This window comes from Ovis canadensis, chromosome 7, assembly GCF_042477335.2.
Source record: "Ovis canadensis isolate MfBH-ARS-UI-01 breed Bighorn chromosome 7, ARS-UI_OviCan_v2, whole genome shotgun sequence".
Lineage (NCBI taxonomy): Eukaryota > Metazoa > Chordata > Mammalia > Artiodactyla > Bovidae > Ovis > Ovis canadensis.
Window position 1 is genome coordinate 97,777,613 of NC_091251.1, and position 26,794 is coordinate 97,804,406.

The following is a 26,794-nucleotide window of genomic DNA, read 5'->3' on the forward strand; positions in this document are numbered from 1 at the left end:
CATTTCCCTGCCCTCAGGGGTCCCGGTTCTGTGTTACCTCTTGTCCACTGTGTGAAAGCAGCTGTTTCTTGTATTTTTTCTAGTTTTCTGATTGTTTATAGTAGGAAGGCAAGTCTGGTACCAGTTACTCTCTCACGGCCAGAAGTGGAATTCCAAAGCCTTCTATTAACTAACCTTTGCATGTGACTAAGGTGAAGGACAGAATTGAATCTGTGGAACATAGATGATTCTCTGTGCCATAGCGACCGTGCAGGATTAGAGCGAGAGTCATATAGGACAATTATGAAATATTCTAGGAGGGTGATTAAAATACAGATTCACAGAGTTTGGGATGGACGTGTGCACACTGTTGTATTTAAAATGAATAAACAACAAAGGCCTACTCTATAGCACAGGGAACTCTGCTCAATGTTAAGTGCTGGCCTGGGTGGGAGGGGGCTTTTGGGGGAGAATGTGCTTAGTGCTTAGTTGTTCAGGCGTGTCCAGCTCTTTGTGACCCCATGAACTGTAGTCCACCAGGCTCCTCTGTCCAAGGAAGTCTCCAGGCCAGAATACTGGAGTGGGCAGCTGTTCCCTTCTCCAGGGGATCTTCCCCAACTAGGGATCGAACCCAGGTCTCCCACATTGCAGGCAGATTTTTTTACCATCTGAACCACTGGGGAAGCCCTGGGGGAGAATGGAGACATGCATGTGTATGGCTGAGTCCCTTTGCTGTTCACCTGAAACCATCCCGACATTGTCAATTGGCTACACCCCAGAACAAAATAAAAAGTTTAAAAATACAGATTTTCAGGCCACTGGCAAAGCAGAAGCTGGGATTGGGGCCCAGGGAATCTGGATTAATTTAAGTAAGCTCCCCAGATAAATATTTTGCACACTGAAGTTTAACAACCCTGCTGTGATGCCTCCAAAGCCGGGACTGAGGACTGGAGGGGGAGTCATATGCACAAGTACTTCTATCTCATCTCATCCCAAAGGGGTATGAAGGTAGAAAGGTAGTCACTAGGGGTCAGGAATTGAGTCTCCACTCACTCTAAGAGTTAGTAAGAGCCCCTGAGTCTCCTCCCATCATTCTTCAGCCCTTTCATTGTTTTTCTGTTCTCTCTCATCAACAAGGTCATTATTTTTGCTAGATATTCCGCCTCAGCCCTTCTCACTCAGTTCTTCTCAGCTGCCAAGCTACTCCACCCACTATTAATTCCCGGTGGTGCTGGTCAACAAGGTACCCTGCGCTTCTGTCCCCAGAAGTCTGTCCTCCCAGACGTGTTCCTGGGACGTCCTCTGCCGCCACTACAGTGACAGCTGTGATGCTCACTGATTGGTGGTTTCCACCACACTTTGGGTCGGCCTGTCCTCAGAGGCTCTGTTGTTTCAGCCGTTGGTTACACAGGGCTGCAGAGCTACCACTCAGGAGGATGTGCCATTGGACTCAAGGAGGTGGGATCCCTACCAAGTGGTCAAGGTACAGTGTGCTTGGAAACTGGGATGCTGATGATGCTGGGGTGCTCGTTGAATTCCTGATCTGCAGAGGGTTTACTCAACTGGAACTCTTCACACCTCTTCCCAGCCTAGTTTGAACTTCTTTTCAACTCCCCTGAAAGGACTTCTGAAATCTTACCTTCTCCATTTTTTTTCAATTGGGAGAAAAAGAAAGTGTTAGTCACTCAGTCATATCTGACTCTTTGCAGACCCATGAACTGTAGCCCGCCAGGCTCCTCTGTCCATGGAATTCTCTAGGCAAGAATACTGGAGTGGGTTGCCATTCCCTTCTCCAAAGGATCTTCCCAACCCCAGGGGTCAAACCCGGGTCTCCTGCATTGCTGGCTGATTCTTGATGGTCTGAGCCACCAGGGAAGCCCTCAGTTGTGTGAAAATGCTCCATTTCAAGGAGTAACTATATCACAGCAAAACCCTCTGAATACTGACGTTTATGTACATCATACATGCATCATTAGAAGGCGGTGCTGGTTGCCACTGTGGTGTCATCATGTTAGAATCAAATTGTTGCAGCTTTTGGCGTCTCTGTATGCCATGTCACCCAGGCCTGCCGTTTGACGTGTTGAGAGGTTGAGGCTTAAGCACTATTACTCGGAATCACCAGGCTGAATAGGGACTCGGGTCCTCTGACTCCCAGGGGTGGTTTCTGTCCTCGTGCCGTGGCCTCCGCCAGCACCACTGCCATCACCAGCATTACCAAACATTTCCATGTGCTAGCTGTCAAGCCTGCTGCTGCCTAGTGTTGCACATTTTTTTCTCATCTAATTCTCAAAACAAATCTGTGGGAGAGGTCTTTTTTGAATATCAGTTTTTTTGAGGTCTGATTTGCATATGATAGACTGCATTCATTCGAAGTGCACAGTGTGAAGTGTTACAGCTGTGTATACCCAGTGACACCTCCACCACCATCAATGTACAGAACATTCCCATCACGCCTGGAAGTTGCTTTCACTCTTTTCAGTCCATCCTCCCTCTGCCCCTGTCTCTAGGCAACTGTGGTCTCTTTTTTTTTGTCATGATAGAGTGGTTTGTAGTTTCTAGAATTTTAGACACTGAATCATACATATGTATACTTTTGTGTTTGACTCTTTTCACTCATTAGAACGATTTTGAGATGCATCCAGCTGGTTGCATGTATCATTACCTGGTTCATTTTTATTGATAATATCCCATTACATGGATACATAGCACATTTTGGTTATCTTGGTTATCTATTCACTTGTTAGACATTTTAATGGGTCATCATCCCCGTTTTAAGGATGGGGAGGCTAAGGCGTAGAAAGGCAACTTTGCCGAAGGTCACACAACTGGTAAGTGACAACACCAGGATTTGGAAGGCAGCTGTGTTCACCATGTATTACTAGCACAGCGCAGCCCAGCACCAGGATTTGAAGGCGTATCTTGGCCCAGAGTCCTTGCTCTTGGCCTCTGGGCTGTAACAAATAGCACGACCCTCTGCTGTGTTGGCATCTCCTTGCGCAAGTCAGTAGTGTAAATATCAGCTCCCCAGTGTGTAAGATAGAGTGCTGGCATGATTGATAGGATGCTTGATGCAATTCCATTAAAGAAGGAGAGAAGAAAGTTGCTGTTTTCGGAGACTACCTCTGGTATTCTTTTCCCTTTCATAAACTTGGAATGTGAAATTTGTGATTTGACCTTGATTTGGGCTCTACGAGTTTGAAGCAAAAAAAGCCTTTCTTGTCAGAGTACACTTGATGTTACCTTCTAGGAAGTATGTCTCTGCCCTGGCATAAATCTGTTTGCCATGCAGTTATCCCTGAGTCCTTTAATGGAAAATCAGTTCATATGTTACACTTCACACTCGACTTAGTCCATTTCACCGTATGTGAATGTTTAGAATCCATTTTGCAGTAGGAATCATATGTTACATATAACTAGTCTCTAGAATTATCTTTGCTCAGAGAATTACTTGGTTGGCTAGTTAAGCCTGCTCCTTTGAACTTAGAATAACCAGTGGGTGGGGAAACTCCATGAATAATTGCCCTGAACTGTCCATGGACGCTCATTCGGCAATGACGTTAAACAGATCTCTGGGCACCTATGAGGAAACCTCCTGGTTCCCTTAATAAAATCACATCTGGGGGCTTCTCTGTCAGCTCAGTGTTAAAGAATCTGGAGACATGGATTCAATCCCTGGTTTGGGAAGATCCCACATGCCTCGGAGCAGCTGAGGCCATGTGCCTATGCTCTAGAGACTGGGAGTTGCAACTACGGAGCCCACGTGCAACTACAGAAGTCTACACACCCTCGACCCCATGCGCCACAACAGGAGAAACCACCGCAACGAGAAGGCTGCACACAGCAACTAGAGAATAGCCCCCGCTCTCTGCAACTAAAGAAAAACCCACGCAGCAGCCAAGACCCAGCACAGCCAAATAAATAAATACATTTTTTTAATTAAAAAAATAAAATTGCATCTGGGTTCTTTGAGGTCATCAGTGAGATGTATTCTCACCTGGGAAGGGGCTACTCCTCTTCTGGTACTTGGTAGGGCTGTGTGATTGATGAGCCAGCTCAAAGGAGAAGCTGAATCACCAGGAATAGAAGTGAGGAGCCAAGGTCCAGGGCCTCCTCTGAGCATCTTGGAGATGAAGCTTCACCAAGGAAAGCCAGGGGGTCTTCATGAAACATCTCCTGTGGGCAGTGCTGCTCCAGGTCTCGGAAATGGTGGTGAGTGAGACAGTCCCTGCCCTCCAGGATTCTCTGGTCTAGTGAGACATGCCCGGCCTCCTTTCCTCCTCCTCTTTTATATAGACTTTGAGGAGCCATGTCTCTTGAGATATATTTTCCATCATTCAGCCTCCCTAGATCACTCTTCAAAAGATGTTTCTGCTTTTATTTACTTATTTATTTATTTTTGGCTGTACTGGGCAGCATGTGGGATCTTACTTTCCAGACCAGGGATTAAACCTGCATCCGCTGTATTGGAAGCATGGATTTTTGACCGCTGGAGCGCCAGAGAAGTCCTAGATCTCTCCTGATACCTGGTGCTCCTCCTCCTTCCCTGGGGAAGAAGCTGAGGGAGAGAAGAGAAACACATCATCTTGTTTATCGATGTTTCCCTCAGGCTTCTGAGGGAAGAGAACAGAAAAACAGAGAAACGAAGGAGCTATTGGAATGGGATGTGTTTTCTGAATGAGAAGCAGAGAGTAAGTGCTGTGCAGAGGTGGTGTGGTTAACCAGAGTGTATTGCAGAGGGACTGTTTGCAAGACCAAGGCAGGCTGTGAACTCAAATGTTTCTAGGGACTCGGCAGATAACATAAACATTTGGAACAGCAGGCGTGTTTGACCATAAAGAATGGTGAGGCCTGTGGTGAGCTTGGAGGGAGATGGCATGACCTGAAAGTTGTCAAGTTCATATTTTAAATAATGACAAGTTTTAAACGTCACTGTATGAACAGAACAAAACGCATCTTCAAGTTGGAGTAGGCCTTTAGGAAGCGATTTGTAAATCCTTCGTAAGACCTTGCCAACATCCATTGGATCATAGAAAAGCAAGGGAATTCTAGAGAAACATCTGTTCTGCTTCATTGACTACACTAAAGCCTGGACCACAACAAACTGTGGAAAACTCATAAAGAGTTGGGAATAGCAGATCACCTTACCTGCCTCCTGAGAAACCTGTATGCAGGTCAAGAGGCAACAGTTACAACTGGACATGGAAGAATGGACTGGTTCAAAATTGGGAAAGGAGTCTGTCAAGGCTGTATATTGTCACCCTGCTTATTTAACTTATATGCAGAGTACATCATGTGAAATGCCAGGCTGGATAAATCACAAGCTGGAATCAAGGTTCCTGGGAGAAATATCAACAATGTCAGATATGCAGATGATACTACCCTAATGGCAGAAAGCAAAGAGGAATTAAAGAGCCTCTTGATGAAAGTGAAAGAGGAGAGTAAAAAAACTGTCTTAAAACTCAATATTGAAAAAACTAAGATCCAACTGAAACTCATGTCCATTGAGTTGGTGATGCCATCCAACCATCTCATCCTCTGTCACCCTCTTCTCCTCCTGCCCTCAGTCTTTCCCAGCACCAGGGTCTTTTCTAGTGAGTTGGCTTGTCGCATCAGGTGGCCAAAGTATTGGAGCTTTGTGATTCAGTCCCATCACTTCATGGCGAATAGATGGAGGAAGAGAGGAAACCGTGACTTATTTTATTTTCTTGAGCTTCAGAATGACTGCGGACAGTGACTGCAGCCATGAAATTAAAAGACGCTCGCTTCTTGGAAGAAAAGCTCTGACAAACCTAGACAGTGTATTAAAAAGCAGAGATGCCACTTTGCTGACAAAGGTCTGTGTAGACAAAGGTCCGTATAGTCAAAACTATGATTTTTCTAGTAGTCATGTATGGATGTGAGATTTGGACCATAAAGAAGGCTGAGCCCCGAAGAATTGATGCTTTTGAATTGTGGTGATGGAGAAGACTCTTGAGAGTCCCTTGGACAACACAGAAATCAAACCAATCAATCCTAAAGGAAATAAACGTTGGATATTCTTTGGAAGGACTGATGCTGAAGCTTCAATACTTTGGCCACCTGATGCGACAAGCCAACTCACTAGAAAAGACCCTGGTGCTGGGAAAGATTGAGGGCAGGAGGAGAAGAGGGTGACAGAGGATGAGATGGTTGGATGGCATCACCAACTCAATGGACATGAGTTTGAGCAAACTCCGAGAGATAGTGAAGGACGGGGAAGCCTGGCACGCTGCAGTCCATGGGGTCGCAAAGCGTCATGACACAGCTTAGCAACTGAACAACAACAGACAACAGAATAAGACCTTGGAGGGCTCTGCTCTAAAGGAACACTGAACTCTGTTGAGGAGACAAAACATGAAAAATGAAAGTCTATACAAGGATTAAGTAACTAAAGTAGCAGTGTAGTGAGTGGCAAAGTTAACAAGTGGCTATTGTATCCGGGAGTTGGTGATGGACAGGGAGGCCTGGGTGCTGCGATTCATGGGGTCGCAAAGAGTCGGACACGACTGAGCGACTGAACTGAACTGATTGTTATATTAGTGATTTCCTTGTTAAGTGCTTTGAGGTGTGGGCTGCTGGTCCTTCAGGAAGAAAGTAGAACTTGCTTGGGGCCTGTAGGCTAGATAGGATTAGGTTAGGCAGAGAAATGTGCATAGCCTTCCACGGTAAACTCCCTTGCATCAGGAGTGACTCCACTTGGAGGGTGAATAAGGAATTCGCTGTCACCAGGAGAGAAGCTGGTTCTCCAGATCTAAGCCCTGATTCTGGGCCATTCTCAACTACGCATATTCAACATCCTCGTGTAAACCACCTTTCATGAAGTTTGAGGATTGCCAGTCATCTAATTTGCTGGTTCTGCGTAGGCTCGCAGCTAGAACCGATAAAGTGCTTCAGGAAAGGTGGGATTCGTGGTTATGGAGAATAGCTGAGAATAGTAGATAGCTCTGTGTTCAGTTGCTCAGTCATGTCCAACTCTTTGTGACCCTGTGGACTGCAGCCTGCCAGGCACCTCTGTCCATGGGATGTTCCTAGGAAGATTACTGAAGTGGGTTACCGTGCCCTCCTCCAGGGGATCTTCCCGACCCAGAGATAGAGCCTGTGTCTCTTGCATCTCCTTTATTGCAGTTGGGTTCTTTACCACTCAACCGTGGGGAAAGCCCTGTAATGGACAGCCAGAGCTCCCAATGATCTCAGGGTCCCCAAATTGTAGGATGGCAAGACTGACCTTCCTTTTAGTGGCTTAATTATCCATCCCTATTCTTGGAATCAAGTTTCTAGTTTGCCATAAGACCTCTAGACTTCTGTCATGGAAGGTTGCATGGTGTTAGAGAAGACATCAGATCTGGAGTAGAATTGGATCCAGTCTCTACAGGTGATACTGGGCAGGTAATTCATTTATTCATTTCTTTAACTACCATTTGTTGAATACCTACTATGTATGATGCTTGGGGCTGGGCACTGGGGGCATGATGGTATACAAGAAGATATTCTCAGTCTTTACCCTCATGCAGCTTACAGTCTAGTCGGGAAGGGGATACTAAGGCAATAATCACACATTAAGTGAGTATAGACAGATTGTAGTGGAGTCTGCTGAAGGAAGAGTCGGGGAGACCTGATTTGGGTTGGGTGAGTAGGGAGGACCTCTCTGAAGAAATGGCTTTCAAACGTCAAAACTTGAGGGACATACAGAAGTTGCCAGCAAAAGCAGGGTGGGTGCTGGGGGCTAGGGGAACCCTGGTAGAGGAGCCAGCGGGCACAGAGTCCAGTCACCTCTCTGACGCCAGATGTGTCAGAGAATAGAATTCCCAGGGCTGTTCGAGCTCTAAAATCCAGCTCTCAGAAAGTGAGCTCCGATGAATAGTAAAAGTTGAAACACTGAGCAGACACAAATGGGAGAGAAGAGCTCTTTGTCTTTAGAAAAGATGAACGGTCTTCAGACAGAGAGAATCTCTGAAAACACAATTAGATAAGGGCTCAGCTTTCAAAAAGCTTATCTCCCAGGTAAATTCAAATTAGGAAAGAACTTGGTTTAAAAAGTGGAAAGTCTCTGAAAACAGGACCTTAAAAAAAAAAAAAAAAGAATTAGCTCTTTCTTGGATGTGACCATCGCATCTTGGCATAATCCAGGACTGCAGGTGGAATTTTCAATAACTCTTCCTGGCAGCTCCCATGCCTCTGGGGCACGCCGGCTTCTCACTGGAGAAGGTGGCGTTCTTTGTATCCTGGGGTCCAGTTTTGACAGAATCAAATACCTCAAAACCTCAGGAATAATAAATCCCATGGCCAACCCAAAAGTGTGTAATTCCTAAAGGACAGGCTGAGTTGAGCCACTTTTAGCCAGGGGCAATTGGGGACTTAATTCTGTGAGTGTAACAGTCTGGATGATCTGAGAGCTCTGAGTTTAAGGGTAATTGCTCAATTTTCTATCCATGTCAACAGGGAAAATAGGTAAAAGTGGCTGAACACATCCCAGCAATGAGGTTGGATGAGATGTGAGATGCTGGACTGTCAGCAGAATTAGAAAAACGCTCTCTGTAGTGGGCTACTGCTCTGTTGCCCCTCTCCCTGTTCATCTCTGTCCCCAGGCTTTCTGTGGCTCTTTTGGGCTCTTTCTCATTCCTTGCTTAATTCTGCCACCATATCTTTCATCCATTCTCCTGCAAAGAGCAGTCAGTTTTAGCCCAAGCAGTTTTCACGCGGAGAAAGAGAGAGTGGGAAGAAATCTTTTAATGCGGATAAATTGGAACCCTGATGTCTCAATTCTTTTCTCTTGCTTAGTCAGAATGTTCCATCATATCAGCATTCACTCCTTAAGCTTAACATAGCGCATCGGACTTCGTAGGTGGCACCCAATCCTAGTCCCTTTGCCTCCCTAATTTTATTTACTTATTTTATTTAATTTTGGGCTGCCCTGCATCTTTGTTGCTGCTTGTGGGCTTCCTCTAGTTGTGGTGTGCAGGCTTCTCATCCCCGTGGCTTCTCTCGTTGCAGAGCTTGGGCTCAGGGCATTTGAGCTTCAGCAGCTGTGGCGCATGGGCTTAGCTGCCCCGTGGCCTGCAGGATCTTCCTGGACCAGAGGTCAAACCTGTGTGTCCTGCATTGGCAGGTGGCTTCTTAACTACTGGACCACCAGGGAAGTCCTGCCGCCCTAATTTTTTTTTTAAAAAACTATTTTAACCAGGGCTCCTTTTAGCTAAACACAGAGCAGGAAAGAGGGCAGGGCTGGGGTGGGGTGGGATTCATTAATCCGAGGATTAACGTCCTGTCTGCTGTCTCTGCCTTGTTAAATTTGCTGTTGTTTATAGTATAGTAGGTATGAGATTGGAAAAAAAAGTCCTTCTTACAGGAAAATGGGGTTGATAATTAATGTGTGTGTTTGCCAAGAGCCAGGCTTTGTGCTGTTTTCCCTGCAATACTTTAGTCAGTCCTCAGCATTCCTACGAAGAGACACTATGATCGTTACTCTTTTCCAGGGGAAGAAATTGAAGCCTTGGGAAGGTAAATAGCTAACAGAGGTCACGTGACTAATAAACAGAGATGTGCTTATTTAACAACCAGCTCTCTGGGGCAGGAAGGGGGCAAAGTCCTCATTGGGTAGAGTTCCTAGGTGGCGCAGTGGTTAAGAATCTGCCTGCCAATGCAGGAGACCCAAGAGACTCGGGTCCAATCCCTGAGTCAGGAAGATTCCCTGGAGAAGGAGATGGCAGCCCACTCCAGTATTCTTGCCTGGAAGATTCCATGGACAGAGGATCCTGGTGGGCTACAGTGATTGAACACACACATACTCCTACCGTGGCTGGTTTCAAGCTCCCAGCATGACACCAGTGACCACAAAACTGGGAAGAGATGAACAGTAGCACACCAGCATGTCATGTTTCCATCCCACCAGTCCTTTGGATGGAGAAGGAAATGGCAACTCACTCCAATATTCTTGCCTGGAGAATTCCACAGACAGAGGAGCCTGGCGGGCTCCACAGGGGAAAGTTAAGTCCGTGGGGTCGCAAAGAGTCGGAAACGACTAAGCGACTAAACACACAGTCCATTGGATGTAAATAAGTTCATAAACATAGGTAAAGTAAAATGCGGTAAAACTTAGCAAGTGGCAAGTTTTGAGTATTACCTTTGTTTTTAATATAATTTATTTAATTCTGCCGTGTTGTGTTCTGCTTAGCCGCTCAGTCATGTCCGACTCTGCAACCCATTGGACAGTAGCCCGCCAGGCTCCTCTGTCCATGGGATTTTTCAGGCATGAATATTGGGGTGAGTTGCAGTTTCCTCCTCTAGGGGATCTTTCCAACCCAGGGATCACACCCGCGTCTCCCGTGTCTCCCACATTGCAGGCGAATTCTTTACCTGTTGAGCCATCAGGGAAGCCCTATTTAATTAACTCCAGGAGATAGTGAAAGACAGGGATACCTGGTGTGCTGCAGTCCATGAGGTCACAACAACAATATATGATTTAATCTTTAATAATGTTTCTATGTAACAACCTGCATGCGAAATTCCCATTTTAGACAGCCCGAACTGCTCCAGAACATGACCTCTAGCAAATGACAGAGCTGAAGTTGGGACGTGGCCTTTGTGACTCCCAATCACCTGCTCTCAGCACCTTCCTCCTTCCTGTCAAGGCGCTAGGTTTGTTTCTCCAGCCTGCTTATCCGGGAAGCTGGCCTCCACTCATCTTCCCAGCGCCCGGGTGCAGGTTTGCCCTCCTTTCCTGGTTCAGAGATTAACCCGCTGGTCTCTGTCCTCAGCTCTGCTGATCCTCTCTCTGTGAAGTCTTGTCAACAGCACCCAGGCTGAGTAGAGAAAAGCCAGAGAAGCTAGGTCTTTCAAGCTGTGTGACATGAATAGAATCATCAGGTTGGACCATTCCTCCTCCGTCTTATGTTTTATTTTCTATCAGATCCACTGGGATTGCTTTTTTATTATTACCTTTTAAAATATTCACTCGTCCATTCAATCTTTGTTGTGGTGAGATCTTTAGTTGTGGCATGTGGGATCTAATTCCTTGACCAGGGATCAAACCCAGGCCTGCTGGACTGGGAGCAGAGTCTCAGCCACTGGACCACCAGTGAAGTCCTGGGATTGCTTTTAAACAAGGAATTCTTGTGCCTCTGCTGGGTCTTCCAGAGAGAATCCCCTGTGTTGGGTGAGAGGAAAGAGTGTCTTATGACGGTGAAAGTGTGAGCACCAGGGAGTGTGGGTCATTTAGAAGAACAGAGACCCCACAGGGCGCTCCCTGGGCCATGGAGGGCTCTGGTTGGAGCTCTCCCACCAGCCTCATCCTTGAGACGCAGCTGAGGGTGAAGAAATTGACGTCACGGAGACTTGGGACGTCACAGACACTGCATGGGACATCAAAGATTCCCCAGTCAGGAGTGTCGGATTATGGTGTGAATACTGAGCTGAGTTCACTGTGGGCTGCAGAGGAATCTGTGTAGGCTCATTGCATTAGAGAAAATGACCTTTCCATACAGCAGTTCTCCTTTTCTAGTATTTATTGGTTTATTTTGGCTGCGTGAAGTCTCAGTTGCAGCATGAGGGATCTTACATTGGCCTTCATTGTTCCATGGCCTGTGGGATTTTAGTTCCCCGAACAGGGATTAAACCTGGGTCCCGTATCCTGAGGGGTGGATTCCTAACCACTAGACTACCAGGGCAGTCCCCTATACAGCGATTCTCTAAGCAAAAGACCCAGCTTGCCTTACAGACACATAGGTGGTGTCTGTACCTGGGATATTTGGGAAGACTGCTCCACAGGCCAGTGTGACAGTAAGGTGTTTTTGAAGAATTATACCATGAGATATAGTCCAGCGGACACCCAGAGATAAGGACGGCTTTGAGATAGAAGGCACCTCATTTTGGTGATAAGGAAACTTGGGAGCAGAGCTGACAAATAGCTGCGCAAGGTCAGCAGGTCAGGGGCAGAGCTGGGACCCGGGTTTCCTGACTCTTGATTGGGTCTGCCCTCTGCACAGCAAGAGTCTGGATTTGGTTCTTCCGTGATAGACAGTGAAAGCCACACTTCTCATGGGGAAATGAACTCTAGTAGATAGAAACTCTTGAGGCCCCAGTGGCTGACTTCACAGCTCCCCATTGTGGGTTTGGCCAGGGCTGGCCCCCAGAGCCAATGAGACAATGAGAAGTTACAAGGAATTGGCCTGAAGTTTCATTAATGCAGCAAGAGAAGTTGTTTTAACTTGGTTTTGTGTTCAAGGTCCCATGATCCCACCATGGGGAAAGCATACGCCACCACAGAGTAGGTATCTGGGCTCTGTTCTTCTTGCCTCTCAAAGAGGCAGTGTCAGGGCAGGTTTTGGAAATGGAGTTAAGCTTGGACCAGACTTCGGTTGTTCTGCTTTGTCCCCTCAGTTGTCCCCTACCTCCCCTGGTCCAGCGGCCCAGCACAGCCTGGAGTGTTGACCAGACCTCCTGCTCACTGGCAGAGCCGGAATAGCGTGCTCTAGGCCCCTCGGTGGTCCCCTGCCATCTCTGGGTCACACTAGCCTTCCCAAACTCTCCATCATGAACATCTCTACCCAAAAGGCAGTTGACAGTGACCAGTCTCTGGGGCTCCAGTTTCTTTGTTCATATGAGCAGCTTTCTGGTATGTCCCTGTCTGAAGAGGTGGGATGGGGAAGATGAAGCAAGTCTTGGACCATACATGCACGACTGTTGGAAACGAAGCAGCCTGTATTGACCTTCCTCCAGAAACACAGGGAAGGCTCCGTCAGCATCCCGTGGTGCCGTAGTCTGTTTGGAGGAATGTGATTAATAATAAATCTTCCAACATTAGGCACTGACAAAAGCAAAAGAGAGCTCACCCTCCCTGAAACAGCTATGGAGACCTGGGTGTTTATTCTGTAACTCCTTGGGTTCTTTCCCTATTGGATACAGAAGACAGGATTGGGATAGGACAAAGCTAATCCCACTGAGCTTTGTGAGACAGTCCTAGGTGTGACTGTGAGCCACGGTCCAGCTTTGGGGAGAAGCACAGGTCCTTCTCCACACAGCTGGGAAGGGAATGATGGATGAGGGACGAGAGGAGACAAAGCCAGTTTGTTGAGAACCACCGCCCGGGGACATCTTAGGCTCCTTTGATTTTTATGTGATTAGAAAGAAATAGAGGCTCAATGCCCTAGGATGTCTGTTTCAAGCAATGGGGACTATATAGAGAAGAGGCATGGTGTTCTCTGCAACTAAAAGAGACAAATGGATTTGTAGGAGTTGCTCCAAATAGTCTGTAACTAAAGCCACAGTCAGCTGTGGCCTTGGGACTGTATTCTCCAAGCAGGTGGCCGTGGTGCCCTTACTCGTCTTGAAGTCTGACGGTCAGACAGCACTTAGGTGAAACGGGAAGGAACAGGCTTGATTGTGCATCTGAGGTTGGGTCTCAGCACATCACTTGGGCCTCAGTGTGAGAAGTCTCCCCTTCCGACACCTGCAGATAAGCATAGCCTAGGTATAGCAGAAATCCAGGGAAGCAGCGATAGGGGACCCTCTTACCTTAGCGAGAGACGAACTTGGAATGGCCAACCGGTAGGGTCTTCCTTTCCAGTTTCAGGTCCTCCCAGCTTTCTAAACATCCCCAGATGTTTCTGCCATGTGTGTGGGTATATTCGCCTATACGTACGCACACGCAGGAGGGCAGATATTGGGAAAAATGATTCCTGAGTCCATAAGTGTGGTTGACGGACTGGGTTTACCTAAAAGACCCTTTAAGAGAAAGCTCTTGAAAGATGATTACAGAATTGAGACACCATCATTTAAAAGTGCCCGAGGCAAACGCCTTTGAAAATTGCAGCAGCGGAGGGACGGAGACAGAACCAGGCAGCCCTTGATTGTTGGGCTGTTCCCTCAGGACCCGTCGCCCCCCCTCCCCCTCTGTTTCGCATCTGATAAGAGAGAGAGCAGCGGTAAGACTCCTCATCTATCTTATGAAAATCCGATTCGGGATGGCTGTGATCAAAACCAGCTGGCTGTCACCAGCAGTGGCCTTGCACGGAGGAAACTGCTCAGAAGCCGTTCCGTATGTGGGGGTGTCACGGGTGGCACCGATCAAAGGAGCATTTTTTTAATAAATATATATAAGGAAAAACACAAAACCTAAGGATTTAGAATAAAAGCGGTGGAGTTTGTCTTGTTTTTTTCTTTCAGCATAACACGAAGAGGATGAAATAGAATCAGATATGCTGGGTTTCTAACACTTCTAGTGGCAGCTCTGAGAAGGCCGCTCTCTGTCACATTCATTCTGTATTGCTGTGTCTCGGGCCTTGTTGAAGAGAGCAGAGAGGTCCTCCCTTTTCCGTCCCTTCCAGCCGCTTCATCCCTCGTCACCTTTAAAGGCCCTTACCCCTCGTCATCCTTAACACGTCTCTCCGGATCAAAGCCATGAAGCGCTGAGTGAGAGCTGCTGGCAGTAACCGGGAGCCTCCCTGTTCATTGTTTTAATTTCCTTCGAGTAGTAACCAGTGTATCAAAAAAGTGAAGTCGCTCAGTCGTGTCCGACTCTTTGCGACCCCATGGACTGTAGTCTACCAGGCTCCTCCATCCATGAGATTTTCCAGGCAAGAATACTGGAGTGGGTTGCCATTGCCTTCTCCAGGGGCATCTTCCCGACCCAGGGATTGAACCTGGGTCTCCCGCATTGTAGGCAGACGCTTTCCAACCTGAGCCCCCAGGGAAGTGGTTGGCTAGAGGTACCCCTCTCAGGTGACACTGGGCTCCTTCCCCGTGTGAGGCTCCTGGGCTGGACGGGGCGTTTCCCTGGGGAGAACTGCCGTTGGGTCTGCTGTGTCTGTCAGGAGCACCACCTTTAATTGCTGCCCAGGGTCAGTCCTGGTTGACGGCCCTTCGCGTGGTCCATAGGGACTCTCCCGCAGCCCGTGGTGGCCTGGCTGGGATGACGGCGCAAGTCTCCTGGGGTGTCGCATTCGAGGCTCCTCCTGGAATGTGCTCCTGTCCCCCCTGCAGGTGATACGCTGAGGCCAGGCCTGCACGCCCGAGGCAGGCCACGAGCTGAGTCAGCACGCAGCACAGCCTCCCGTCTGCCCACCGTCCAGCCAGCACTGGCCCCGCTGAGACCCAGCTTGTCTCAGACAGACTCAGCCCCAGCCCTGCCCTCGCGGCCCAGTGTCAGCCAGGACGGTTGCCACGGTGTGGGGGCTGGGCGGAGCAACCGGCTCTATTTCTTTTTTTTTAAATCTTTATTGGACTGTAATTGCTTTACAGTGTTGTGTTAGTTTCTGCTGTACAACAAAATGAATCCGCCGGATGTATACATCTATCCCCTCTTTTTTGGATTTCCTCCCCGTTTAGGTCACCACAGAGTGTTGACTAGGGTTCGCTGTGCTCTACACCAGGCTCCCATTACTCATCTATCGTATGCACAGTAACGTACTGATTTATATGTCAGTCCCAACCTCCCAGTTCATCCTACCCTCCTCCCCCTCTGGCGTCCCTACGTCTCTTCTCTATGTTCCTGTCTCTATTTCTGCTTTGCACGTGGGTTCAACACCAGCTGTTTTGATGTTCTTCTTGAGGTCAGTGATCTCTTTCCCCAGCAGCACGAGAAAGGGGGTCGGTTGGGTAGAAGCCTGGAGACTTCTCAGCATATATGGAATATGGATGAAGCCCCCCACATCCCCTTCCAGCCAGCGCCTCAGGAGACGGGCATCTTTCTGTCCCTGGCACTGATTTCCTCAGGGACCTGCTTGTGCGCCTTTTGCTCGTAGTCAGAACCTGTTTCTCAGCCCCTGCAGTGGGCCCTCTGGCCAGTGGTGTCACAGTGTTCAGCCTCTCTTCTCTGAGGGCCGCCCATCTCCTCCCAGCCGAGTGGCCCGGCTGGGTCAGGCGGACTCACCGGGGACCGGTCTTCATGAAGCAGACCTGCCCGGGATCCGCAGGTGCCTTTTTGCCCTGGAACCCGAGTCCACCCGGGGACTGCAAGGGCCCAGAGCTCCTCTGAGAGCGTCCCTTCCCCTTGTTCCTTCGGGTGTTTGAAGCCTGTTGCCTACTGCTTTCCCCTTTTCTTTTCCCTTTAAAAAAAAAAAAAGCTTCATTTTTTCACTTAGAAAAAAAAATTATTTATACGATTGAGATCCACTAATTAAAGCCATTTTCTGGTATTTGGTTACTGGAGCGTTTGATGTCTCTCTGACAAGACCATGAAATGCACGGAGTGTCCACGGGGACAGAATTTGCTGAACACGGCTCTTTGTAAATGAGGGGACACAGTGTCGCAGCCGCTCATGAATATGAAACGCCCATGATGCCACCTCAGTGGACTTGGGAACACAGATGAATCCTGTCATGTGCTAAATGAGACCAATTTCTTTCACTTAACTTCATCTTCAATCAGACCTTCTTCCATTTGCCTGTTTAAAATTCCCCATACGTGATGCAGAAGGTAACAGCATTCAGTAAAACAAAGTTTTGCAGCTGCAGAGAAAAATGATAATGATCTCAGGCGTAAAGTTGCCATCTCCTAGAAACATGGACATTCTTTTGAAAGCTCCTGAGCTCTGCTGAGGGTCTGTTGACTTTGAACACACCATTGGAGGTTGTCTCGACTTCTCTTCTTGGGGTGTCCCCCCTGCAGCGTGTCAGGTCCCTTTCAGGTGGGTTGGTTGTTGACCATGGCTGTGCCTTATAAAGGGTGGACGTGAGCCCTTGGCAGCCCACAAGTGCTCTGCAATGGCCGGGGTGCTGCCAGAGAAGCGGTTGTGTGGGGCTGTGTGGGTCCTCTATCCCCGGGAGCCGAGGTGAAGTTAGTGAGTGAAGCGAGAGGGACAGATGTCATCAGTCAGCATCTAGAAGGACCAGGCCAGGTAGGCCGACCCTAGTACCGTTGACTAAGGCATCAGGATCAGAATGTGCTGAAGATTAGAAGAGACTTCTTGTAGTTCTCTAGAAACCCTTCTGGCCACGGCTACAGAATCCCATTCAGAAATCCCCAACCAAGAACCATCAGCACAGAGTAGAAGCTAAAGAAATGCAGAGAGGAGCAGCTGCACCATCTTTGCCTGAGTGGGATCAGGGCCCGGGTCAGGGTGTCTTTGTTCTCTCCTTCCTCTGCAGGAAGATTTATGCTCCAGGGAAAGAGCCTGAGTGATGCTCAGGGTGCCCTCATCGCAAGTGGAGTCCAATATAAGAAATCACCTTCTGTTCTTGTACCAAAACAAGCAGATGACAGCCAGATGTGAAGGCAGGCTCATCGCAGCTACCTGGGGCCAGGGTTTTTGCAAGAGGCAGGCAGGCTGCTTGCTGTCAAGCCACAGGGGCTAAAAAGGATCCCACTGGGACTTCCTGGGTACTTAGCATTTTAGTGCAATGGTGTGATGGTATTATCCATAATGAATGGGTTTCAGGGCAAATGGCATCTTCTCACATCTTTGGAATCAGTTGTAATTGATCCTGCTGGTGTTCCCACGTTTCTATTATTTATTTAAGCACTCTTCATTTATTTCTGTGGTTTCATCTGGTGGTTGGTTGGTTGGTAGGCCGGTTGGCAGACTGATGTACTGGTATCATAATAAGTTTTCCTTTTGGCAACCTCTCCCTTTGGAATTAGTTCCTACTGTTGTTGCTGTATATCAACAAGCATTTACTGGGACTCCCAGAAATTGAGTGGTAAGACTGGGGCACGCCAGAGATCAAGAGGAAGCTCAGGGAGATTGGTGAGGGACAGTGTGACCCAGCCTCAGGAGGGAAGCCAAGGGGTCCGTAGGGACCATATTTGAGTGAGTCTTCCTCTGTAACTTTGTCCCCACTGCTTGTATATGCACAGGCCCTTCCCAGCAGGCCTTGCAGCTCTCAAGTAAAGCAAAGCCTTTGCTCTGATGCCATCAAACCCAGGAAGTGTCTAAGGATGGCTCTTGGTTGTTCTTGTGACATGAATCCTGCTTAAGCAGCTCTGAGACTCAATAGCACTTATACTACAACCAGAATTATCTAGAGAAAATGAACGTGGCATCCTTCTATGGGTGTGGCTTTCAGATTTGAGAGACGCTTATTGATGTCAGTTCTGTTCGATTGTCCTTTAGTCTGCCCATCTTTGGGAATGCAGAAGTGACTGAGACACAGTCTTCACCCTCAACCTAGGAGGTAGGCCAAGGGCAAATTGTACTTATTCTACCTACAGCAAGGTGATCAGGCCCATCCTGTGGCCTTGAATAAAGTCTTATGGAAAGACAGAGGAAGCTCTGAATTCTGCTTTTGGCTTCCCAGATGATCTACAAAGGAAGGGATGTGCATTTTATTTATCCTGCTCCTTTGTCATCATTTTGTAAGTGTATAGGCCCGCCCGCTGCAGCTTGTTCATGCTTATTCCATCCGTCTTGGTTTGCCCCTAACGTGCTTCCGGAGGGGTCTTGCCTGTAGCAGGCACCCATCAGACACATGTCTCCTGGCTGGTCAATGCAGGTTCTTCCCCACCTGGCACCTGACGCCCTCTCTCCTGGCTCTCTCTGTGCGGCTCTCCTGAGCCCTCCACGTCAGCCACACCAGCCTTCCTCAGAGAGTTGCCCCTCGTCTCCTGGTGCCTTTGAGCACGCTGTCCCTTGCCTGGCTTAGTGCTGTTTGTCCTCCAGCTGCTCTGTCCAAGTTCTGAGACCTCCCCTCACCCCTCACACCACCCCTCAAAATCCCAAGTTAGATTCTCTCTGAATGGAATTAAGTGCATTCTGTAGCATCCGTTCAGTAGAGTACTAGCCCGCCAGGCTCCTCTGTCCATGGAATTCTCTAGGCAACCATACTGGAGTGGGTAGCCATTCCTTTCTCCAGGGGCTCTTCCCGACCCAGGGATTGAACCCGGGTCTCCCACATTGCAGGCAGATTCTTTACCATCTGAGCCGTTAGGGAAACCCATAAAATACTAGATCGTCATTTAAAAGAATAAGATGAATCTATACACTGAAAAGGAAAGACAAAAATCAGTCACAGAACAATAGATATGTAACATGCCACTTGCAAACATTTTTAAAAGGACAAATGTGCTGTATATGCAGAAATTCTTTTCAGTGACCATATATGAGAAATGATTAATAGCGATCACTTCTAGGGAGATGACTGGGGTTCATATAAGGAAAGGATGTTTTCCATCTTAAACTTGTCTATAACATTTGAATTTGTTACCACGTGTGATGTTACTTTTACCTGGTGGCTCAGATGGTAAAGAATCCGCCTGCAATGCGGGAGACCTGGGTTCAATCCCTGGGTCAGGAAGATCCCCTGGAGAAGGGAACAGCTACCCACTCCAGTTTTCTGGCCTGGAGAAGTCCATGGACCATACAGTCCATGCTGCTGCTGCTGCTAAGTCGCTTCAGTCGTGTCTGACTCTGTGCGACCCCATAGACGGCAGCCCACCAGGCTCCCCCATCCCTGGGATTCTCTAGGCAAGAATACTGGAGTGGGTTGCCATTTCCTTCTCCAACGCATGAAAGTGAAAAGTGAAAGTGAAGTTGCTCAGTCGTGTCCGACTCTTAGCGACCCCAGGGAGTGTAAACTACCAGGCTCCTCCGTCCATGGGATTTTCCAGGCAAGAGTACTAGAGTGGGTGCCATTGCCTTCTCCAGTCCATGGAGTTATACAAATGCAGTTTCCCCACCTTGTGGCTAATTGGGCACCACATGGGGCCCAGAAGCAGGTGAACAGCAAGTGAGATGGCTGACATGAGAGGCCCAGAGCAAATGCCCAGCAGGGAAGGCCTGTTTTATTAAGGAGCCCAAGTGGAAGAGAGTGGCAGGTGACCTGGGAGGGCACCCTCTTTGGGGACCAAGATCAAGGATGAGGGCTCCGCTCCCAGGGTGCTGGCGTGTCAACCTTCTTGCCTCGCTGGCCCCTTTCCTGGGGGTGTCTGACGTATCTCAGCCACCTGCTCCTCGTCACGGCTGGTTTAACGCCACATGGCCAGCAGGGGAGGGAGTCTCTGGGCTCTTGCGTGTTGGTCCATTTTCCTTTCTGCTCCAACAGCCTTGTTGTAGGCAAGTAACCAGTGGGGCGTATGGGGAGGGAGAGACTTAGCTTAGTTATGGTTCCTGGGAGGCAGAGGAGTAATCAAAAACAGAGGACCCTGAGTCTCCAGGCAAGACAATTTGTCCCAACTCTAGGCAGCTGTCTCACCCCTCCACTAGCCAAATCGGCCTGAAGTCACTGCACCTTTGCAAAGAAAGCCTGAGGGCGGCACAGGCTGGGAGTCGGGGGTGGTTGCAGTTGAACTGCAGTGGGAAGCCTGCTCTGTCCATTCCTAATGCCTCACTCTACGCAAACCGCTCCATCTTGCTGAGCCTCAGTGTCGTCTGGAAAATGAGGCAAATGGTCAGGATTAAATGCGAAAATGAGGATAAAGCTGTATAGCTTCTCTCCATGCTCAGTGTTTTATCTGTCAGGCAAGTAAGAATAGTACAGAATATTTATTAGGTGCCCAGCATAGCACTTCGTGTTTTATAAAAAGTGTCCCATGTATACCTTACACCAACGTATGAAATGGGTGTAGTTATGCCCCCCATTTTACAGCTATGGCAACTGAGGCATCGAGAGGGTAAAGTCACACAGCTAGTCCGTGGGGGCGCCAGGCTGTGAATTCCTCCAGTGCCTGCACTCTTAACCACCAGACAGGAGGCCTGCCCACATACTTAACAAAGCCAGTGTTTCTGTTAACATTCTTATTGTTAGCAGTGTGGAAGGAAATGAGACTAAAGGCAACAGAATGACTGAACTTTCAGTAGTGCTGGAGCAGAGTCCTTTATTTCTCTTATCATCGCTGTTAAAGGTATGTCGTCGCATATACCTTGGGATGTTAAACTTGATACCCTGAATCAGACCGGGTCTCTGGTCCAGGCCTACAGGTGACATAGCCATCACTGACTGCAGACATGGCTGCTTCGTTCTAGGCAGGTCATTTTGTAAAGAAGCGGATTGATTTCTCAAGCCCGTTTTCTTTTTCTAGGTTTGTTCATCATGTATATGTGTGTGTGTGAGAGAGAGGAGTGGGACTGGGGGGAGAGAAAGAGGCAAAGAGGACAGAAACTGTTTGTGACTGTACATCAGAAACTGTAAAATGAGGAAGTTCTTTGAAATTTGCCCAAGACCTGCTCCACGGCCACCTGTTCCTCCGGGACTGGGAGTTGGATGGCCAGGCTCTGCAGCGACGCGCTCAAGCTGTCACTGCACCGGAACACTCCAGCTTGCCTCGGCCTGGCTGTCATCGCTGGCTCCATCCCACTCTGGCGCTTCTCTGGGCTCTGTCGGGCACCAGGCTTCCAATTAGAGAGAGACCCCACTGTGTGGCCAGCGCCACCCGCATCCCTCTGAGCGGCCCCTTTGCCAAGGCCCACACTGACCTCCGCTCTGGCGCAGATGGGGCCAGCCCCACTCGCTTTCCTGCACATTTGGAGGAAGGAGGCAGGGATGAACGGGGAAGCCCTTGGGGACCCGGAGAGGACTGCGGGCTGAAGCGCAGCTCCTCAGTGCAGGGAGAAGCTGGGCAGGGTTGACAGGGCCCAGAGGCTGACATTGCAGAGCAAGGGAGGACTGGGGAAGACCCGATCCTGAGCCTGAAGCTCAGCAAAGGGCGGGGGTATTTTCTTACCAGCTTTTGAATATTCATCTCAGGCTGGGCCCCACGCCGAGCAGAGCCAAGAGTAGCCTGCTGTCTCACATCGGACCTGTCACGGTGCTGATGGCACATGGCTCGGCCAGCTTCCTCCCTGCCTGGCTGCAGGGCCCACGCGGTCTCACCAGCCTGGGAGGCCCCTCGCCCCAGACTCAGGGACGGTGCCATCAGCCAGCAGTGGACTGGATCCGCTCAGAGCAAGCTGAATTTCTATTAGCATAAAAAATAGAAAATTAGAGAATTCCGTATCCAGTTCTCTAGCAGGATAGAGAGATACCATCTAACCTCTGAACAGCTTCTTTCTGGATAGAGGACTAGCTGAGTGTGATTCATTATTTCCAGGCTGCTGTGTGCATCTTCTTTATTTCCCTTTTATCAGCCATTTCTTTTTATTTTCTTCCTTTTACTCGCTGTCTTTCTCCGCCTGTCTCTTTCTCTCTCGTTTTATTTTCTGTGTCTCCGTCTCTCCCTCGCATGTTCTCTCTCTCTCTGTACAGGTACAACATCTGTAACTCTGCCATCGGAAGCAGTAATAAAGACACCAGGCTGGGAACTGACATTTATATATACTCAGGCTAAGCTTGACTAGAACCATTGCAAAGTCCTAAATAGTGAATAGCCTGAAAGTGGGAAGGGTCCTTTCCAGCTGCTCTTGGAATGATTCTGTATCTCTTTAAAAAAAAAAAAAAAAAGTTGATTTAGTCCATAGAAGCAAAAAGGAAGGGTGTCTTCACTATTCTCGCCTCTCTGGAATTTTTAATATTTGTAGTTGGTTTGGGACTTCCAGGACTGTCTCTCCTTGCTTCACCTTTTTTTTTTCTCTGTCCCATCTCTCTTTATCTCTGTGCAGACTAGTTAAAACAAAGGCACCCCCTCTACCAGTCAGTGATGCTCCCTGAGAGAAGGCAGTCCCTCCTTAGGGTGCTCGAGAAGAGGGCTGGTTTCTCTGCTGTGAGCAAGTTGCCGCTGTTAAGTGACGTGCTGTCTCTCTGCTTCTTCCTTCGCGTGAGCGTGTTAGATTGACGAAAGGAATGGCCTCGTGTCTCCTCCTGTGTCTGTATGTCCGTCTCATACAGAGAATTCAGAAAAGAAGAATCTCCAGGAGACAGCAAGAGCAGCGTCATCTTTAGAGTCAGCACTGTTTAGGATATTAGACCTGGCCAATGGAGACGCGAGCTTCCCTCATAGCTCAGCTAGTAAAGAATCCACCTGCAATGCAGGAGACCCCAGTTTGATTCCTAGGTCAGGAAGATCCCCTGGAGAAGGAAACGGCTACCCACTCCAGTATTCTGGCCTGGAGAATTCCATGGACTGTATAGTCCATGGGGTTGCAAAGAGTCGGACACAACTGAGTGACCTTCACTTTCAGTGGAGCTGCTGGTCCTGTACGCTGCCGGGAAGCCAGGTCACATCATTAGGTGTAAAGTGACCTTGCAGATACAGACTCAGGGCTGTGATGGTTGTGAAGACTAGGACGATCTGATGCACGCATGGGCCTTGGTCGTGAGGAAGTGCGCTCATGGAGACGTCTGCCTGGTGACAGGGCGTGTTCCCCGTTCCTCTGTCTCTGACCACGCCAGGCTCACTCAGCTCCTCTTTTCCTTCCTCTCCTCTAAGTGCTTCCCCCCAGGGCTGTCTAGGACTTTCTTCTCATTTCCTTATATTTCTCCTTGGAGAGCTTCTCCCATGGCTCCTAACATAGACCAAATGTCAAGACCACCCAAGAAATCTTATGGGAAAATTCAGCCTCCCAGGCCCCACCCAGGAAACTTTAATTCCTGCAGGTTCTGGGGTAGTAAAGCCTGAGATTCGGAAATTGTTGAAGTTCCACCTTCGATTCTCATGCACACCTCAAGTTCAGTTCCATCACCCTGAATCGGGGGCGGGGGGCGGGAGGCGGTGCTGGAGGCTGGAGACCATCTGAGTGTCCGTTCTACCCAAAGCCTGTAGCCCTTACGGTGGCCAGGGCGTTGGAGCTGCTAAGTCGTCAGTGGGGAAGTAGGCTAGACCCCCCACTCATGCTGCTGACAGTCTGGCCTACCCTCTGGTTGCAGATATCCCTGTTATTCCGGACCTGGAGGAGATACAGGAGGAAGACTTCGTCTTGCAGGTGGCAGCCCCTCCCAGGTGTGTTATATTCGCCTGAAGTTGGAGGGAGGCTGGGGAACGTGCCAGGCGCCATCAGCAGTGATGCTGCCCCCTTGGGGAGATCCACACGTCTCTAGTGTGGGCCCCATCCCAGGGTTCCCATTTTATTGCACATTTTTTCCCCATTTTGGTCCTTCCTAGCTACCCAGGAGGCTCTGGGCACGGCGGCCTGGCAGCATGGCTGGCGTCGGTTCCTGCCCACATTCTGTCTTTCCCACAGCATCCAGGTCAACCGAGTGATGACCTACCGTGACCTGGACAATGACCTCATGAAGTACTCAGCCTTTCAGACCTTGGTGAGTGGACGGACAGCTGCTACACAGAGGGGCAGGTGCCCACCGACATCCGCAGAAATTTCTCAGTTTCTCCCAGGCCTTGCAGCCCCTCCTCCGTGAGGCTCTGAGGCTGCCAGGCGACAAGCCCTTTGCCAGAGACATCCTCCTTGGGTATTAGAGCTTCCCTGGACCCAGCCTATCCCAGTGTTCTCAGGGCCAGTCTCCCCCGTGCCCCCCCTGCCCTCTTGGCATCGGTAGACGTGCTGCATCATGCCTGCCCCTCCCAGGTGTTCACTTTGCCCCAAGGAGTGCCCAGCCCGTAGGACATCGTGGTGCCCACCCCAGCTCTCAGTGGCCATGTGGTCCACCCACAAGTTTGCTGTTTCACAAGGTGTTCCTGCAGGCCTGGGGTTGGAAAGTTCTACCCCACTCAACTTGGTCCCCAGAGGTCATTGTCCAAAGGCCCCACAGTACACGTACCCCCTCCTGCCCCGACATTCACAGGATGGAGAGATTGACCTGAAGCTCCTCACCAAAGTCCTGGCGCCAGAGCATGAGGTTCGAGAGGTACGTGGCAGCGGCAGGTCCTGCCCCTCGGCCGTGAGCAGCGGGCCCCGAGGCTGACCTTGGTGGGAGGCTGGCTGTGCCCGAGGGGAGGGCCTCCCCCGTCTCACCCCAGGATGCCTCTCTCGGCAGGACGATGTCAGCTGGGACTGGGACCATCTGTACACAGAGGTGTCCTCCGAGCTCCTCAACGAATGGGACGCACTGCAGACAGACAAGGAAGGCCCCGTGGGGCGGCCCGCACACACCTGAGCCGTGGAGTTGCTTTCCCTGCACGCACACACCTCCGCTCTGGACTTGAAGAAAAGGCCATAAACCTAAAGAAGCTCTCAAGAGGCTCGGGATTTTTATATATGGACTATTTTGTAATAAAAATATTTTCTCTTGTAAGAAATTGCATCGTTCTGTGGCAAGAAATTGCTTTTGCTCTGTAACCCTCTCTTCCATTCGTTTGCACCGCCCTCTGGAAAAATGCATCAGGGGTGAAGAAAGGCATCTTTTGAGCCAGTGATGGGAACTCGCCCCATCGCTGAAGAGCAGGAGGGAAAGCTAGATGAGGAAGGGGAAGGCTCTGCACTCTGTTCACAGAGGCCACGGCAGCTCCAGGGAGCATCTCCTGCTGGGGGCCTGGGGAGGGCCTGGCTGGACGCCTTTCTCCCTTTGGATGGTCAGTGACATTGGTGACATTTCACTGTCTCCTTTGTGCTTTCAGGGCCACTTAGCTGAGGGATTGTCGCCTGGCAGCCTCAGAACATGTGATAAGGTGACCCCATTGCCCATGTCAGGGTTCGGTGGCTCTTCTGATAGCATGCCCCTCCCTCCTACTTCCTGCAACCCAGGCCTGGAGCTCCCAAAGCACGTGTTTCCCTTCTGTCCCCCCAGGTTCCCAGGGCCTTGTTTCTCGTTCTCATTAGCAGAGGGCAGCTCAGCAGCCCTGAGATGTCCACAAAAACTCTCAGGGAACCCCAGGCCTCTCCCCTGACTATTCCCAACCTTTCCGACGCAGAGCTGTTTATCTCTACTGCTCTCCCCATCTCCAAGCATCATCACCACTTATTTCCAAAGTGTGCTAAGATCTGGAGCAGAGCCTAGCCCTTGTTCAAAACAGAGGCACCTTTTGTTTTTGTCTTTCTCCCCAAGACATCCCATCTGAGGACAGGACGTCTCCCACCAGCTTCTCCTAGGTGCCACTTTGGATCAGGCCTGGGCAGGCTGGTGGCCGCTAGCCAAGGCCCACTCCTGGCTGTGGGGAGTTCTGAGTGCTGCTCTCATCCTGCCTGGAAAGCCCTTCATTAAAATTCAGGAAAACAAAGAGGCTCAACACTTCAAAAACTCACTGGGGGGTGATTTTGTCTGACTACGGTGCCCTTCCTCCGGTGAGCCACCGGGCTCGGCTCAGAGCAGACAAAGAGAACGCGTGTCTGTTAATTATAAACTCAGGGATTTAGGGGCTTTGGGGTCCTGTCTCCTCCTTTTCCAGAGTCACACTTTTAGCCCAGACATCCCCTCTTTGGAATAATTCCCATGGTCACTGAGAAGTTTCCGTCCAGGCTGGTTTTTCTTGAGCCTGCAAGATTCTGAAACGCAAAGGAGGAAAGGCTATCTATTTTTGGTACCTTAATCCCTGGCAAGTTCAAGTGCCTCGGGACCCTGATAACCTTGGAGGTCTTCGGCCAGCCGCTTGCACAGGGGCTAGGTTTTGACTCCCTCTCTTTACTTCTCAGACACCATCTTTATGTGCCAGCCAGCCTGCCCAAGACTTCAAGGGCCTCCCAGGAAGAGGATGCAAGAGGCCCGATAGACTGGATAAGCTTCGACAGGGACCCCAGCGTGGTTTTCTACAGACATGGCAGGGTGGGGCGGGGGGCGGGGGGGAGGTGGCGGCGAGGAGGCATGGAGTGGGCCTCTTGCATGTGTTGGATTGATGGGTTCCTTTCCGGTTTCTCCCAGACTGGCTCATGTCAGAGAAGCCCCAGCCAGTACGTGGCTAAATTTGGCAGGGGTGGTAGCCACAGAGCTGCAGTTCATAGGCTGGGCCCTGGTGGGGAGGTTCATTCGTGAGATTCTGGTAGAGACTACGTAGTCATACATGCCAGGTGCTGTTTCAGGACTCTACCGACAGGGAACTGGACAAGCAAAATTCTCTTCCCTCAAAGCGCTTCCATTCTGGTGGGGTAGACGGACCAGTAAGTAA

At 49.5% G+C, this 26,794-nt stretch overlaps 1 protein-coding gene across 19 annotated transcripts in view; it reads left to right on the forward strand.

Annotated features, from left to right (window-relative positions):
* IFT43 (intraflagellar transport 43) overlaps window positions 1–24,994 on the forward strand; it is a 114,625-nt gene extending 89,631 nt beyond the window's left edge. For all 19 annotated transcript variants that reach the window (XM_069597153.1, XM_069597156.1, XM_069597161.1 and 16 more), the window contains 4 exons: window positions 23,668–23,740; window positions 23,982–24,057; window positions 24,541–24,603; window positions 24,733–24,994. In XM_069597153.1, the coding sequence (XP_069453254.1) occupies window positions 23,668–23,740; window positions 23,982–24,057; window positions 24,541–24,603; window positions 24,733–24,852 (332 nt within the window). In that variant the 3' untranslated portion in view covers window positions 24,853–24,994. The remainder of the gene's footprint in view (window positions 1–23,667; window positions 23,741–23,981; window positions 24,058–24,540; window positions 24,604–24,732) is intronic.
* The last annotated feature ends 1,800 nt before the right edge of the window (window positions 24,995–26,794 follow it).